At 30.0% G+C, this 13099-nt stretch overlaps 1 protein-coding gene across 1 annotated transcript; it reads left to right on the forward strand.

Moving 5' to 3' along the window:
* The first annotated feature begins 8082 nt into the window (after positions 1 to 8082).
* LOC120082609 lies at positions 8083 to 12785 on the forward strand. Its single transcript, XM_039037860.1, has 4 exons — positions 8083 to 8245; positions 10191 to 10402; positions 12212 to 12360; positions 12442 to 12785. Exons 1-4 carry the CDS (start codon positions 8200 to 8202, stop codon positions 12527 to 12529), a joined length of 495 nt encoding a protein of 164 aa, XP_038893788.1. The 5' UTR covers positions 8083 to 8199; the 3' UTR covers positions 12530 to 12785.
* Positions 12786 to 13099: the final 314 nt, after the last annotated feature.

Genomic DNA, 13099 nt, shown 5'->3' on the forward strand with positions numbered 1-13099 from the left:
ACCACATTCACAACTATTTTTTTTTAAAGTTATCTAGTTTTAATATATTTTCTATTATCTCATAAATTCAACTGCATCTCTCTTCAAATATATATTTGTGGTTACCAATTGAATTTGTTCATGTATGAATCCAACAAAGGTGAATAAGAATTTGAGAGAAGACAAAATGAATCGATGTGGTGTCTTGCCACACACAATCCAACGCCTATGTCAAACAAGAATAGTGATAGGTTCACTAAGAATTAAGATTTTAAGGTCTTACCTCCTTTAGTCGAGGAGTGCATGTCTTGCTAAACTAGATCGACATTTTGTTAGTTGAGGTCTAGATGACTTGATATTGCATGACAAGACCTAAATTGGGGTACAATCCACAATCGACTTTCGCTTGGTTTGGTTAGGCAAATACCACTATTTAATTTATGGATATTTGTAATACATAGTAGAATAAGAGAAAAAATCTAAAAATATATTACATCTTTAACATATTTGCAAATATGGATGAATTGACTAGTCAATTTTTGAATTTTTTTAATTTCCAATTTCACCGTCCCTTGTCTTATCTTAATTACACACCTTCTTTTTTTTAGTCTTTTTATTTTTTTTATTTTCTTTGATTTTTGCTTCTTTCCTCCATTTTTTTCATTTTTTCATATTCTTTTTTTCTCAACTTTTGCTTTTTTTTTTTTTGTTTATTTTACTTTATTCTTTCCTTTATCCGATTTTTGTTTTCTTTCCTTTATTTTTTATTTTCTTTCATTTCCTTCTTTTTTCCTTTTTTTATTTCTCCGACTTTTTGCTTCTTACCTTTCTTTTTTTTTTTTTTAATTTTTCTTTCGTTTCTCTAGTTTTTGCTTCTTTTTTTTTTTCTATTTAATTTTTTCCTTTCTTCAGTTTTTTTATTCTCTTTCTCTTATTTTTAAAATTTTCTTTCATTTATTTGAATTTTTTCTTCTTCCTCTTTTTTTTTTTCACAAGAATTATGAGCTGTATTTTGTACCCAAGACTTGAAAGTACTCAAATTCATAAGTGACTTAATACCATCAAGCCAATCATCAAGTTTGATTATTATAATAAATAATAAATATAAATAGCAAATGAAAGTCTATCAGTGATAACCACTAATATTTTCTATCATTGATAGCTTAATCTTTGATTATATTTTCATAGTTAATAGCCACTTATAGAAATTTATCATTGATAGCCAACTTAGTGAACTTAATTAATAAAGTTGAATCTCGAACTAAAATGTAAGTGGAATGCTTAGAAGTTATCACTAATAGCATGTTTATCAGTGATAGAAGCTATCATCGAAAAGAAAAGGGACTTATAAATGTTTGGGAAGGACAATAAAGGGCAAAAAGGTGTTCAGTGGCTATGATTGATAGAAGCTACTACTGATAGCATGTTACCAGTGATAAAAGCTAATACTAATAGCATGTTATCGATGATAGAAACTACTTGATAACACGTTATCGATGATAGAAGCTACTATTGATAGCACGTTATCGGTGATAGAAGCTACCACTAATAACACGTTATTGGTGATAGAGAACTACCACTGATAGCATGATATCAGCGAGATCATTGATAGCATCTTATCAGTGATGTTATCAGTGAAAGAAGCTATCATTGATAACCATAATATGAGTGATGTTAGTGATATCAGTGACAGAACTTAGGTGATATCTATATATCGAGTTTCTTTCAAAGGTGATAATCAGTTATAGAAGTCTATCATTGATAGCCTTAAGTGTTAATATTTCAAGGTTGATTCTAATTGATGAAAGCTTATCAGTGATAGCCATGATAAAAGATTATCAGTGATAGCTAATGTAGAAATCGAAGTTGTTGGTCTTCTTTCAAAGTTTATCACTATTTATAAATCTATCATTGATAGCCTTAAGTATTGATATTTCAAGGTTGATTCCAATTGATGAAAGTCAATCAATGATAGCTACTGATAATTGATAGTAAATTTAAAGCTAATATTTCAAGATTGTATGATTTTTCTCAAATTGAAAGCTATCGCTGATAGCAACTATCATTGATAGCAATTGATAGAAGCTATCAGCGATAGCAGCTGATAGCAGGTATCGTGGCTATCACTGATAGCTGCTATTAGTGATAGCTTTTAATTTGAGAAAACTGGGAAGAAGCGAGCAAAATGGTGGCTAGGCATGAGTTTTTTAGTCTTTTACCATTTTTTGATCTATATATGCAATTGTTTTATCCTTACTACATATTCTATTATTTTAGACTTGAATTCTATTTATGAAACCAGCCCTTAATTTATTTGGATTAACGAGACAAATAGCTAAGGTTTCGTTTGGTAACCATTTTAGTTTTTTTTTTTTTTTTTTAAAAATTAAAACCTATTTCATCCACATTGCTTACAATGATTTTCATCATTCTTAAGTATAATGGTAGAATTCTTAACCAAATTTCAAAAACAAAAATAACTTTTTGAAAGCTATTATTTTTAGTTCTCAAAATTTGGCTTTGTTTTTTAAACCATTGGTGAAAAGTAGAAAACAAATGAAGAAATTTGGATGTGAAAGTAGTGTCCGTAGGCTTAATTTTAAAAAACATAAACAAAAAACAAAATGGTTATCAAATGATGCCTAAATTTTTTGTCAGTTTTTTAAAAACAGACAACCACCTGTTTTAGGACAAATAACAAACCAACGAACCAATCAATTCACTAAAATAGACAAAAGTACCTCGATTGAGAAAATAAAATGAAGGGAATAATATCTTTTTGGCCCATAGATTTTGGCTCTAATTTCTATTTGATAATTAGACTTTAGAATGTTATACATTTAGTTCTTAAGTTTTGAGTTTTATTTCAATTAAGTCTCTAAGTTTCAAAATGCTATAATTTTATCCTTGAGATTTGAGTTTTGTTTCAATTTGATCCCTGAGTATCAAGATTTTACATTTTTAACATCAACTTTTCATTAAATACTCACTTTTAATCATTGACGCCAATTTCTATTAATTAATTAAAAATTATTATGAAGTGAAGTTTTAAATTTAATTTTAAAAGTGATAAAAATAGTGAAACTTAATTAATTATAATGCTTTTAATGATTTTTAATTTATTAACATAAATTAACTGTAACGACGAAAAGTGAGTATTTAGCGAAAATCAAGGTCAAAAGTGTAAATCCTTGAAACATAGGAACCCAATTCAAGCAAAATTCAAGTGTCAAGGATAAAATTGTAGCATTTTGAAATCGATGGACTAAATTGAAACCAAAATCAAAACTTAACGATTAAATATGTAATATTTTGAAACATAAACGAGGTGACTAAATAGAAACTAGACCCAAAGCCTAAAGATCAAAACGTATTTTTTCCTAGCTTGAATATAGTAGAGTGTATTTGTAAATATGCTTGAAACAAATATAGAAGAGAACTGATTTTAAAAAATAAAATATTAAATAACAAAAAAAAAAAAAAAACAAAACAAAAATAGTGAGCGGATTTTAATGCAGTATATTTCAGTATTTTTTTTTTTTTTAAAAAAATATATTTTTTTCTGAAACTTACATCATAACAGTTCAAATTTCAACCATATTCACTATTAATTATAACAAACAAGAGATTTAAGTCAAGTTTTAGCCCTTAAAAAAAATGCTTTGAGCATTGTAGCCGAACTGTCTTTCACACAATGAACTAAGATTAACTTCTATGCAATCTTGCATTTAAGTAATCAGATTGATTATAACTTAGATAATAGTACGTACAGTCTTTTAATTTTACGATGTGCCTATGTTTAAAATCATGTGATATTCTATGTCTAAGTTGTTAGTCTTGTATTCTTTTGTAAACTCTATATATTGTCTTAACCTTTTTATTGTTAAGTCTCAACTAGCATGTTAACTTAAATGATTAATTCAAATTAACAACAAAAGAAATGGTAGAAAATAACGGATGCTATGCTTCACAATTTCTCAAGCTATTTAATTATCATTTTTAGACATCGAGAAGACCAAATCTTTTAAAGAATTTAGCTCATCATGAAAAAGAATAATAATAATTTCATTGAAATATAATGCACATAAGTACAAGATGAAAAGTAAAGAAAAGAAAACAATAAAGAACCGAAGGACAACAACTATAAGAATCTCAAAATATTCCGAATGTGTGAGTATTGGGATAATTTCTACATTTTAAAATTCTCTCCTTAAGGTGAATCTCGGTTTACAACATTCTCTTAGGTGAGATTTGGACGAGGAACCCTAATCACCATAGGAATTCTCGTTCTCAAAGTAATGGAAGATTTCTTCTTGATTTTAAGTGTAGATTTTGACTCAAGACTTGGCTCTCCCGAAATGATGACCTTTGGTGCTTTTAAATTAGACTCCAAATGAATGGTTTATTGTCGAGATATATTCATGCTCCAAGAAACCATGAAACCCTAGTTAGTTTCTAAGTGGACGAACACCTTAGGAACTGAAAATCACTGAACGAATAGATTTTTACCAATGAAGCAATGCAACCACATTGAAGCAAAAATTTACTTGTCCTGTGTTAAAAATACGGTTAGTTCTACATTAAAAAAAAACTAATACCAAAAGGTTGCTGAAATTAGCCAAAATAACCCATAAGCATGCAACTATCATTTCTTCACTTAATTAATACTGATCAGAGCTTGTATTACTTACTTGATCCTTTTTCACATGTATTAAACATAATTTCAAGATAAATAGCATGCAACTATGAAATTCATCCAACGACGGTGATATATATATTTGTGAATTCTTTATGTTTTTCTTTTAAAAATGTTTCCTTTTGTAAAAAGTTTGTAATAGATATTATAGATATTTGATAGGTAAGAATTGAGTATTATGTGACTTTAGTTATTAGATATGTGTTATAGATAAATTTAAATATTTTAAATTAAAAATAAAACAAATAATAACCCGATAACTCAATCCAACTCAAAATTTGAAGGTTGGATTGGAGAGCACGTTTGAGTTATTTGGGTTATCAACTTGACCAATCTTAATTTTCGAATTGATCCAAAATTATGCCACAATCCAACCCAACTCATGTACACCCTTAAAATAGATGGTATTAAAAAAATCCATCTAATAAAAAATATAGAAAATTAATAAAAAAATTTACCTCACTTAAAAGATGTTACATCATTTTTCGATTAATTAACTCTCCGTCAAATTAACTTGGAGACCATTTAGAACCATATTCCAAACTTCAAGGACTAAATTATAACTTTTCAAATCTCATAGACCATATTGATAACAACATCAAAATTTAGGGACTAAAAAGTATATTTTGCCCTTCAAAAAAAAATATTCTTAATTAGATTTTACAAATCAACTCAATCGATAAATAACTTTTATTAAAATTAATAGTCAGTTTTACCAAACGCCAAAAAAAAAAAAAAAAAAAACCATTAAAATTGTTTAAGAATCACTTTTATAGTCTTCAAAATCAATACTTAACTTTGTACCTTAAGTTAAGTTAAAGGACGGTTTAAAATCATTTTTCAAATTTTATGTACTTAATTGTCCACTTTGAAATTTAAGAATCAAATAGACATGAATTATTTATTTATTTATTTTTCAAGTTTAATATTTAAACTTTGAGGTTTCAAGTTTAAAACTACAAATTTAGTTCCTTAACTTTCATACATATATATATATATATAATTCATATATCTACTAAATGCAAAACTGAAAGTTTAAACCCATTTGATAAATATTTTATTTTATTTTTTGCTTTTTAAAAATTGTGTTTATTTTCTCAAAATTCTTACTCATGGTTTTTATATTTCTTTTATAAACATTTGATTTTTTTACCAATCTCAAAAAAAAAAAAAAAAAAAATGTTTTACAAAACTATTTTTTTTTTTTAAAAAAAATTCAAAATATAGGTTTGATTTTGAAAACATTTCTCAAACCTAGACAACAAAACATATAAACAAATAGATGATAGTGATACTTATATGCTTAATTTAAAAAATAAAAAACCACAAAGTAATCCAATAAGGCTTTAAAGTTCTATTAAATATAAAATTCAAATGTCTATCTAATAGATCAATCAATATTTTTTAAAAATAGAATTTGTCTAGGACCTAATTAGACACTAAACTTAAGAGATGTTTAGGGCAACATCTCTAACTTGGAGTGAGTTGAGAGTAGGCTATAATAGTTCACTCAACGTTTGGGGTGTATATTAAAATAATGGGAAGTAAGGGTTGTTTTAACCTCAATTTTGCTATATTAAAACTATTTACAACTAGTGGTTAAAATAATAAACCTCTCTCCCTCCAATGTTTTCAATAATTCCACCCACCAATGAACACCTACGACGATCACTTCGACGACCAACTCCAACAAATACCATATACGAAACCTAAATTCAGCAATAATCACCTATGTTGGCCAACTTCAACGATCACCTCCAACGATTACCTATATAATCAACTCTCGTGACCTACTTTGGTGATCATTATGATGGCCAACATCGTGTCATTTAAATATATATTTAGATATATTGAAAATGTTCCCCTTTAAGACATAGAAATGAGGCTAGCTTCAGTGGTTAGGAGGTGATGCTTTATTAGGTGGCTAACCAAAGCTCAAAACCTGCCGGGAGTAATTTTCTTTTTCAATTTTTGTATAAAAACATGATCTACTAGTGGTGTTATATGATTTGAATATTATATCGATCCATCTAAAATTATATTTATATAAACTTATACCCTCTTACGTAAAATCTTGGATCCGCCACTGTCTCCATTAAACCACAAAGCTTCTATCATCGTTGTTCTCTCTAAACTCCAATTTTCTTCTTTTTCATCTTATTTTTGAGAGAGATATTTTTTGTTGTGAGGATTAATTCATTAAGTGCTTAAACTTGTAAATTTACTCTTTGAGAGAGTTTTTCTCATCATTGTTCTTTATTTCCAAACCTATTGTAAAAGGTTACTCTTGAACCCATAACAAGAGTGTCATAAGAGTTTAATCTCCAACTATGGAAAGGATCAGGTAGTTGTTCTTGCGTCTGGAAAAGGAATGTTGTAGCGGTTCGACTCTAAATTGTGTAAAAGTCAAATTTGAGTTACATACTCAAGAACAGCTGGGAAAGTCGACGTAGACTGGTTGTGTCGAATCACTATAATTTTCTGGTGTTAATTTTTCTATCACTCTCCTTTGCAATTAATTTGTTATTATATATCATTGCATAAAATTAATTGATACAATTTTTTCTTGAATTTTTTATGCCAATTTTTTGATCTTTTTGAAATGAATGTATTTGTATGAAATTCTTGTTTAAATTACTTACTAGCTAAAAATGTATTAATTTGCGTATTTGGACTCACTTAGAAATTTTTTTTAATTAGTTTAAAGAAACCCTATACAACCCTAAAGGGTTGTTATATTAACCCCACATACATTAAAAAATTGAAAAAAGGGTAAAATGATCCAAAATCAACCCTAAAAGCCTTCAATGAAATATTTCAAATTTAAGAACATTTATGAAATTTATGACCTAAAGAGGATTTTTTAGATAAAAACACCATTTTTTATCTCTTGTTTATAAATTTGTGCTTTAATTAGTTGAGTTATGCACAAATTTAAAAATAAGTTAAGTTAATTTATGTGGTTGACAAAATATAATATTTAAGGTACCATTACTTAAATAATAAAAAAACAATAGTAGAAAAAAACTTAAACCCAAACTAAAATAATCTACTTTTCAAATACAAATTATTATAACCCAAACAAAATAATCTACACCCTAAACATAGATTATTATAACTTACAATAAAATATTATGTACCACAGATATAGATGGTTAGAATCCACATATTTTTATAATCATTTGACTATAATAATCACAAAGTGTAATAACAACTCAATGTCTTAAGACAATTCCCATAGAGTTTGAGGACCTTTTTAACATTTTTGAGAATCTAAGGACCAAATAAACATAAACCTAAAAGTCTAGGGACTTAAAGTTTTATATAATATATATATATATATATTTATTTATTTATTTATTTAATATATATATATATATATTTATTTATTTATTATTCGTGTGTGTAAAATCAGTATGCAGTGGGTAAACAATCTCTGTGCCGCCTTGCAAATATCTCTGAAAGATAAGGGACCCAAGAATTTTGGGAACACCAAGCAGGTGGACGCTGGAAGTTGTTTCTAAATGGAGCTGATTCTGCCTACCCCCTTGTTTGCCACCTTCCCCAAGAGTATGCTTCAATTCTTTCCACTTTGATTTCATTCCATTTCTCTGTTTCCCATTTCAAATCATCACAAACTTATCTAACCCATGTTGGCAATTTGCGTTTTCCCAATGAAATTGATGCTCAAGACTCATATAAGTTTGAGAGACTGATGTTCGGTTCTTACAGTTCTAACTTTCCACCATTTCTTATCGTACGATTATCCGTTATTTCTCTTTGGTCTTTCTGCAAAAGGGTTTTGGTCAGTTTATTCGTCTATATGGGAATTTTCAATGACTATGTTACTGTTGTTTGACAAGAGTTTTTTTGGCATAATTTGGTAGTACTGGAAAACTTTGAGAGACTAGATTTTGTTGGTCTGTATCTATGATTAATGTGATTGTTTAGTTGCTAACTCATCTATAATGTAGGTTAATTAAGATGAATATTGGTTGGCCGTTGGCTAGCATTTTAAAGTTGTTTGAAAGGTTTGGAACAAGACTCTTGAGTGTTATGATGGTTGACAGTAAAGGGGGTTGTATCACATTGCTGGAATCAAGGTTCATATACTAGCTCATAATTAAGATCTTCTACTTCTAGTAAATTATGGTGAAGAGCATATAACCAAATTTGGGAAATGTAGATCATAGAGTAGTGCAATGTGCCACTATTGAAGACATTGGTTTCATATTGGGGGTGCTTTAAGGGCAAATTGTAGGTGCCCATTGTCACAAGGAGAAGCCCTTTAATTTCACTTGAGGATGAAATTGTGTCAATGATGTTGTGTTCCGAAGCAATGTCTCAGCATTCATGTGGAAGACACTGTCTAATGTTGCTTTTAGTTGGTTGTTACATGTTATTTAGGACATGCTAGTGAAGCCAGCTATTTGAGTGTGGTTGTTTACACACTTTTCATAGCTGTTAGGTCGTACTTCTTTCGGTAACATTCCATTTATCTGTAGAAATAGCACACTCTCAATGTACAGTCTCATCTCATGAGCAGAACATAGCGAACTTTCCTTCTCAGCTTTTTCCTCTCATTTTGATTACCAAGTTTTACTTATAAGAAGAGCTTCCACACCTGAGTGCTGTACTGCCTTAGGAAGAAATTTTGTACCTCATTTTGTTTAGCCATATTTTTGGCTCTCCTCTTCCAAAACTTCAACTTTAGTTTGTTTCATCCTTGCTCCATTGCTTAAGCCATAGAACAACTTCTTTTTTCGCCATTCCTTAAAATAATATCCAAATTTTATTTGAGAATGTACAGTCAAAAGTGTTTTTGTGGGTCTGGTCAACTAGTTAGAAAGAACCATACAAACTTCAATGTCACAAGTTGAAATTTTAGCAAATATCTGGGAGATCAGTCATTTTGAAGCCTCTACTTGGTCCACCAGTACTAGGTAATTATCATGCCTTTTAATGATCAATGTCAATTGGAGAGGGATTTTTTTTTTTTTTTATTGTAATTTCCTTGCTTCTCGAAGTGGATCTCTAATACCTGCTTTTGTATATTTCCTTCAACAAGTGTCCTATTTGATGACTTACTTCATGTAGATTTAACTTTTTTTTCATTTATTTTATTTTGTCTCCCTCCTTTTTATAACTCTGTTATTATTTTAACAGATTATGTTCATGACACCATCTTCTTTTCCTGTTGCATTTATGATTTAAAATTAGACTTGGTAGATTTTGTAGAACGTCAACCTTGGAAATCATATTTCTTAACATAGGGAACAACAGTCTATAGCTAAAGCTCTAAAATCGGGTTGTGTGAGCAAACCATGCACAAATTTATGATTTCGTTCCTCTGTACTAGTAAATCAGACAGTAAAATTTCCATATTAGATTGAGAAATTGGAGTTGTTAAATTTTTCCTATGCTGTACTAGAATCTACACTATGAACTTATGATATGACATAACTGATACGACTTTAAAACTTTCTACTGACTGGCAAATGCTCTTCATGTGCAGTAATTAGGGATCCTAAGCCCAACAACCATGGCCTTTGCTTGTTGGACTCCAATTGTCTTTCAGCAGATGTGAAACTACAAGGTGGAAGAAGAACATTGACTATAGCTTCTTCTCTACCCGAAACAGCAGCTTCTGTGGCTATTGCTGCTACAGTTGTAGGTGCAGCAGCCACCTTCCTTTCCCGAAGAAACAAAGATTCTCAGGCAGTAGAGGTGTGGTTTTACATCTGAAACACTGTTTTGTGCCATTAGCTTACTGTCAAGTCTCTGAAATCTGCATCTTGTCAGTTACACTGTTTTTGTGTCATTATCTAAGAAGCACAAACATTTGCATTTGACTTACATGTCCATGTCACATATGTATCTGTTACTTGGTCACTCCAACACTCGTTCGACACATATCGCATACTTGTCAACACAATAGACATGTTAGACGTGTGACGTTAGTTGTACAAAAGTTAATATGGGTTAAACATTTGTTAGAAACGTACCAAACACTTATTAAGCATACTAAATAGACACATAGGAAAAAAGTAATAAAACTTGAGAGCAAAATACACCAAACCCATTTTTTGAGAATGTAAATGTGCTTATTGGGTTTGAATTTCTTTCTTATATAAAAATGATAAATATTTTATAAAACTTATACCTTAATAAGTGTTTATTTTTTTTGCCATGTTCACGTCCTATTTTTAAAAGATCATGTGTCACCTTGTTTGTGCTATGTTATACTAGTGATCGTATCCATATCCGTACTTATATATCTGTTTTTGGTTATTAAAGTACCCCTATGCTTGAATGAAAGTTGATAGGTTTATTTGATCTTTTTCTCTATTCTCAATAGAGTCAGTTACCCGTGGACTTGAAAATTAGCACAATACGTGATAATCAATATTTTTTTAGGAAGAAATAGCATTACAAAAATTCAAACATTTGAACCTCTAGTTATGATAACATGCTAAATGGCCACCTTCTTTTTCATTTGCTTTTGTTTTTTTTTTTTTATTTCTTTTTTTTTTTTTTTAAGAAACAATTGAATTGAAGTATGAAATTTACAAAAGGGAAGAAAGCTGTAGTCTGAAGGAGTTACAACAAACATCTCAATTGGACAATAGTCAAATATGTTAAATATAAATAGATATGACAATTTACACCAAGATATAGCTAGGTAAATAACATTCTCAAAAAACTTATTGTAGTCTTGTTCTGTCATCAAAATTCCTTTGATTTCTTTCCACCCATGTAAGAGTCTCTTCCTCTTTCTGAAAGGATGACTCAAAAGAGTATTGGAGAGGTGAGCTTTTGGATCCTTTGGGAGAGCCAGAGGCCAATTGAAAGAAGAAATCACGTCCTTCCAAAAAGCTGATACAAAAGAACAAGTAGAGAAAATATGTTATTGTGAATCCTCATCCTTCTTTGGAGCTCGTCTTGCGTGTTTGTTGCCATATTTATCTTTCCTAACTGCCTCGGTTAATAAAGGTTGCAGAGCATCTCCCCTTTGTTCTGAATCACTAAGCAAGGATTTAGTGGAAAACATACCATTTGAATCCAAAATGGTTAAGGTGCAAGGCAGACAGATTAATTTGTTTATTTATTATTATTATTTTAAAACAACGAATGTGGGGTATGGTGATTTGGACTTCTGATCTTAAAAAATGTACATGCCAATCACTACCATATGCTCATGTTGGAAACAAAAAGTGGTTTAATTTTGTCCATTCTGCTATTTCCTCACCTTTTAAGATTTCTCAGATTTATGTTCCAAATGTCAAGTTCTAGCTGCCATAAATCCTTTACGGCAGCATTTTTCTGATTACGAGCTTACTTGAACAGGATCTGTTCTATAGGTTGTACATCTGTGTTGTCCTTGAGTTCTAAACAGCATTTTTCTGGTTTCTATAAACCTTACACTACCACTAAACTCAAATATCCTTAAATGGCTTGGTTATGATACATCTGATCTTTTATTTTGTACTGAATTCTTTTGTGGATGGTCCGTAATGGTTACCCTTTAAATTTCAGGTTCCTTTGATAACATGTGAAGATTGTGGTGGTTCAGGCTTATGTTCTGAATGCAAAGGTGAAGGGTTTGTGCTGAAGAAACTGTCAGATGAAAGTGCAGAGCGAGCGAGGTTGGCTGCGAAGAATATGGCCACTCGATTCACTGCAGCGTATGATTTTCTTGGCACACTCTCGTCTTATTAGAAAGCTTCTACTTTCAACTAATAATCTGACTTTAATCTTTCTATCAGGCTTCCTAAAAAATGGAGTTACTGTTCCAAGTGCTCTTCTGCTCGTTCTTGTAGTACTTGTGGTGGCAGTGGGACGTTGAACTCTTAGTCAGAAATTCTAATAGAGATGAAATCTTTACAAACGTACATGAGAGTTAAGACCACAAACTGATGGTTTTATTGTTTTTAAAGGTGGTTTGACTTCATCCTTTTTTGAGCTTGCTGGATCAGTTTGTAGTTAAAAAGTATTGTAAATATTAACGTCTAATATGTAATAATAGTACAAGTCATTCAATGTTAGGAACAACAGGAAAGACAATAAGTCAAACTGAGAGAACAACAAAAATGTAAAGGCAAAAGTTAACCTAATTCGAAGCTAGAACCACAAATATATATGAGCATAAAAAAAAACAACTATGTAAGGAGGATAATCTTCGTTGAGACAGATAAGGGAGGTTTCTGTGAATTTGCATCAAATAAGGAAAAAAATATTTTCCAGATAGAAATTGCTCAGACACCCGTGATGTTCTTGATAAGCATAAAAACACGTTGCATGACATTATGCCTAAATAAAAGATAAGCCAATTCAATTGTAGCAACAAAGATGATATATTTTAAGTATTAACATGAACATGAATTGAGCTCTCGAGAAAACATTAAAATTCTTCGCATTAACATG

This window comes from Benincasa hispida, chromosome 8 (assembly GCF_009727055.1).
Source record: "Benincasa hispida cultivar B227 chromosome 8, ASM972705v1, whole genome shotgun sequence".
In the NCBI taxonomy this organism is placed as follows: domain Eukaryota; kingdom Viridiplantae; phylum Streptophyta; class Magnoliopsida; order Cucurbitales; family Cucurbitaceae; genus Benincasa; species Benincasa hispida.

What these genes read in the sequence shown, in the direction of transcription:
- LOC120082609 (XM_039037860.1), top strand. Translation starts at nt 8,200, where the DNA reads ATGGAGCTGATTCTGCCTACCCCCTTGTTTGCCACCTTCCCCAAGA. An exon ending in GTTTGCCACCTTCCCCAAGA is followed by an intron (nt 8,246 to 10,190) that starts GTATGCTTCAAT and finishes CTTCATGTGCAG; the next exon opens with TAATTAGGGATCCTAAGCCC. An exon ending in GCCACTCGATTCACTGCAGC is followed by an intron (nt 12,361 to 12,441) that starts GTATGATTTTCT and finishes TCTTTCTATCAG; the next exon opens with GCTTCCTAAAAAATGGAGTT.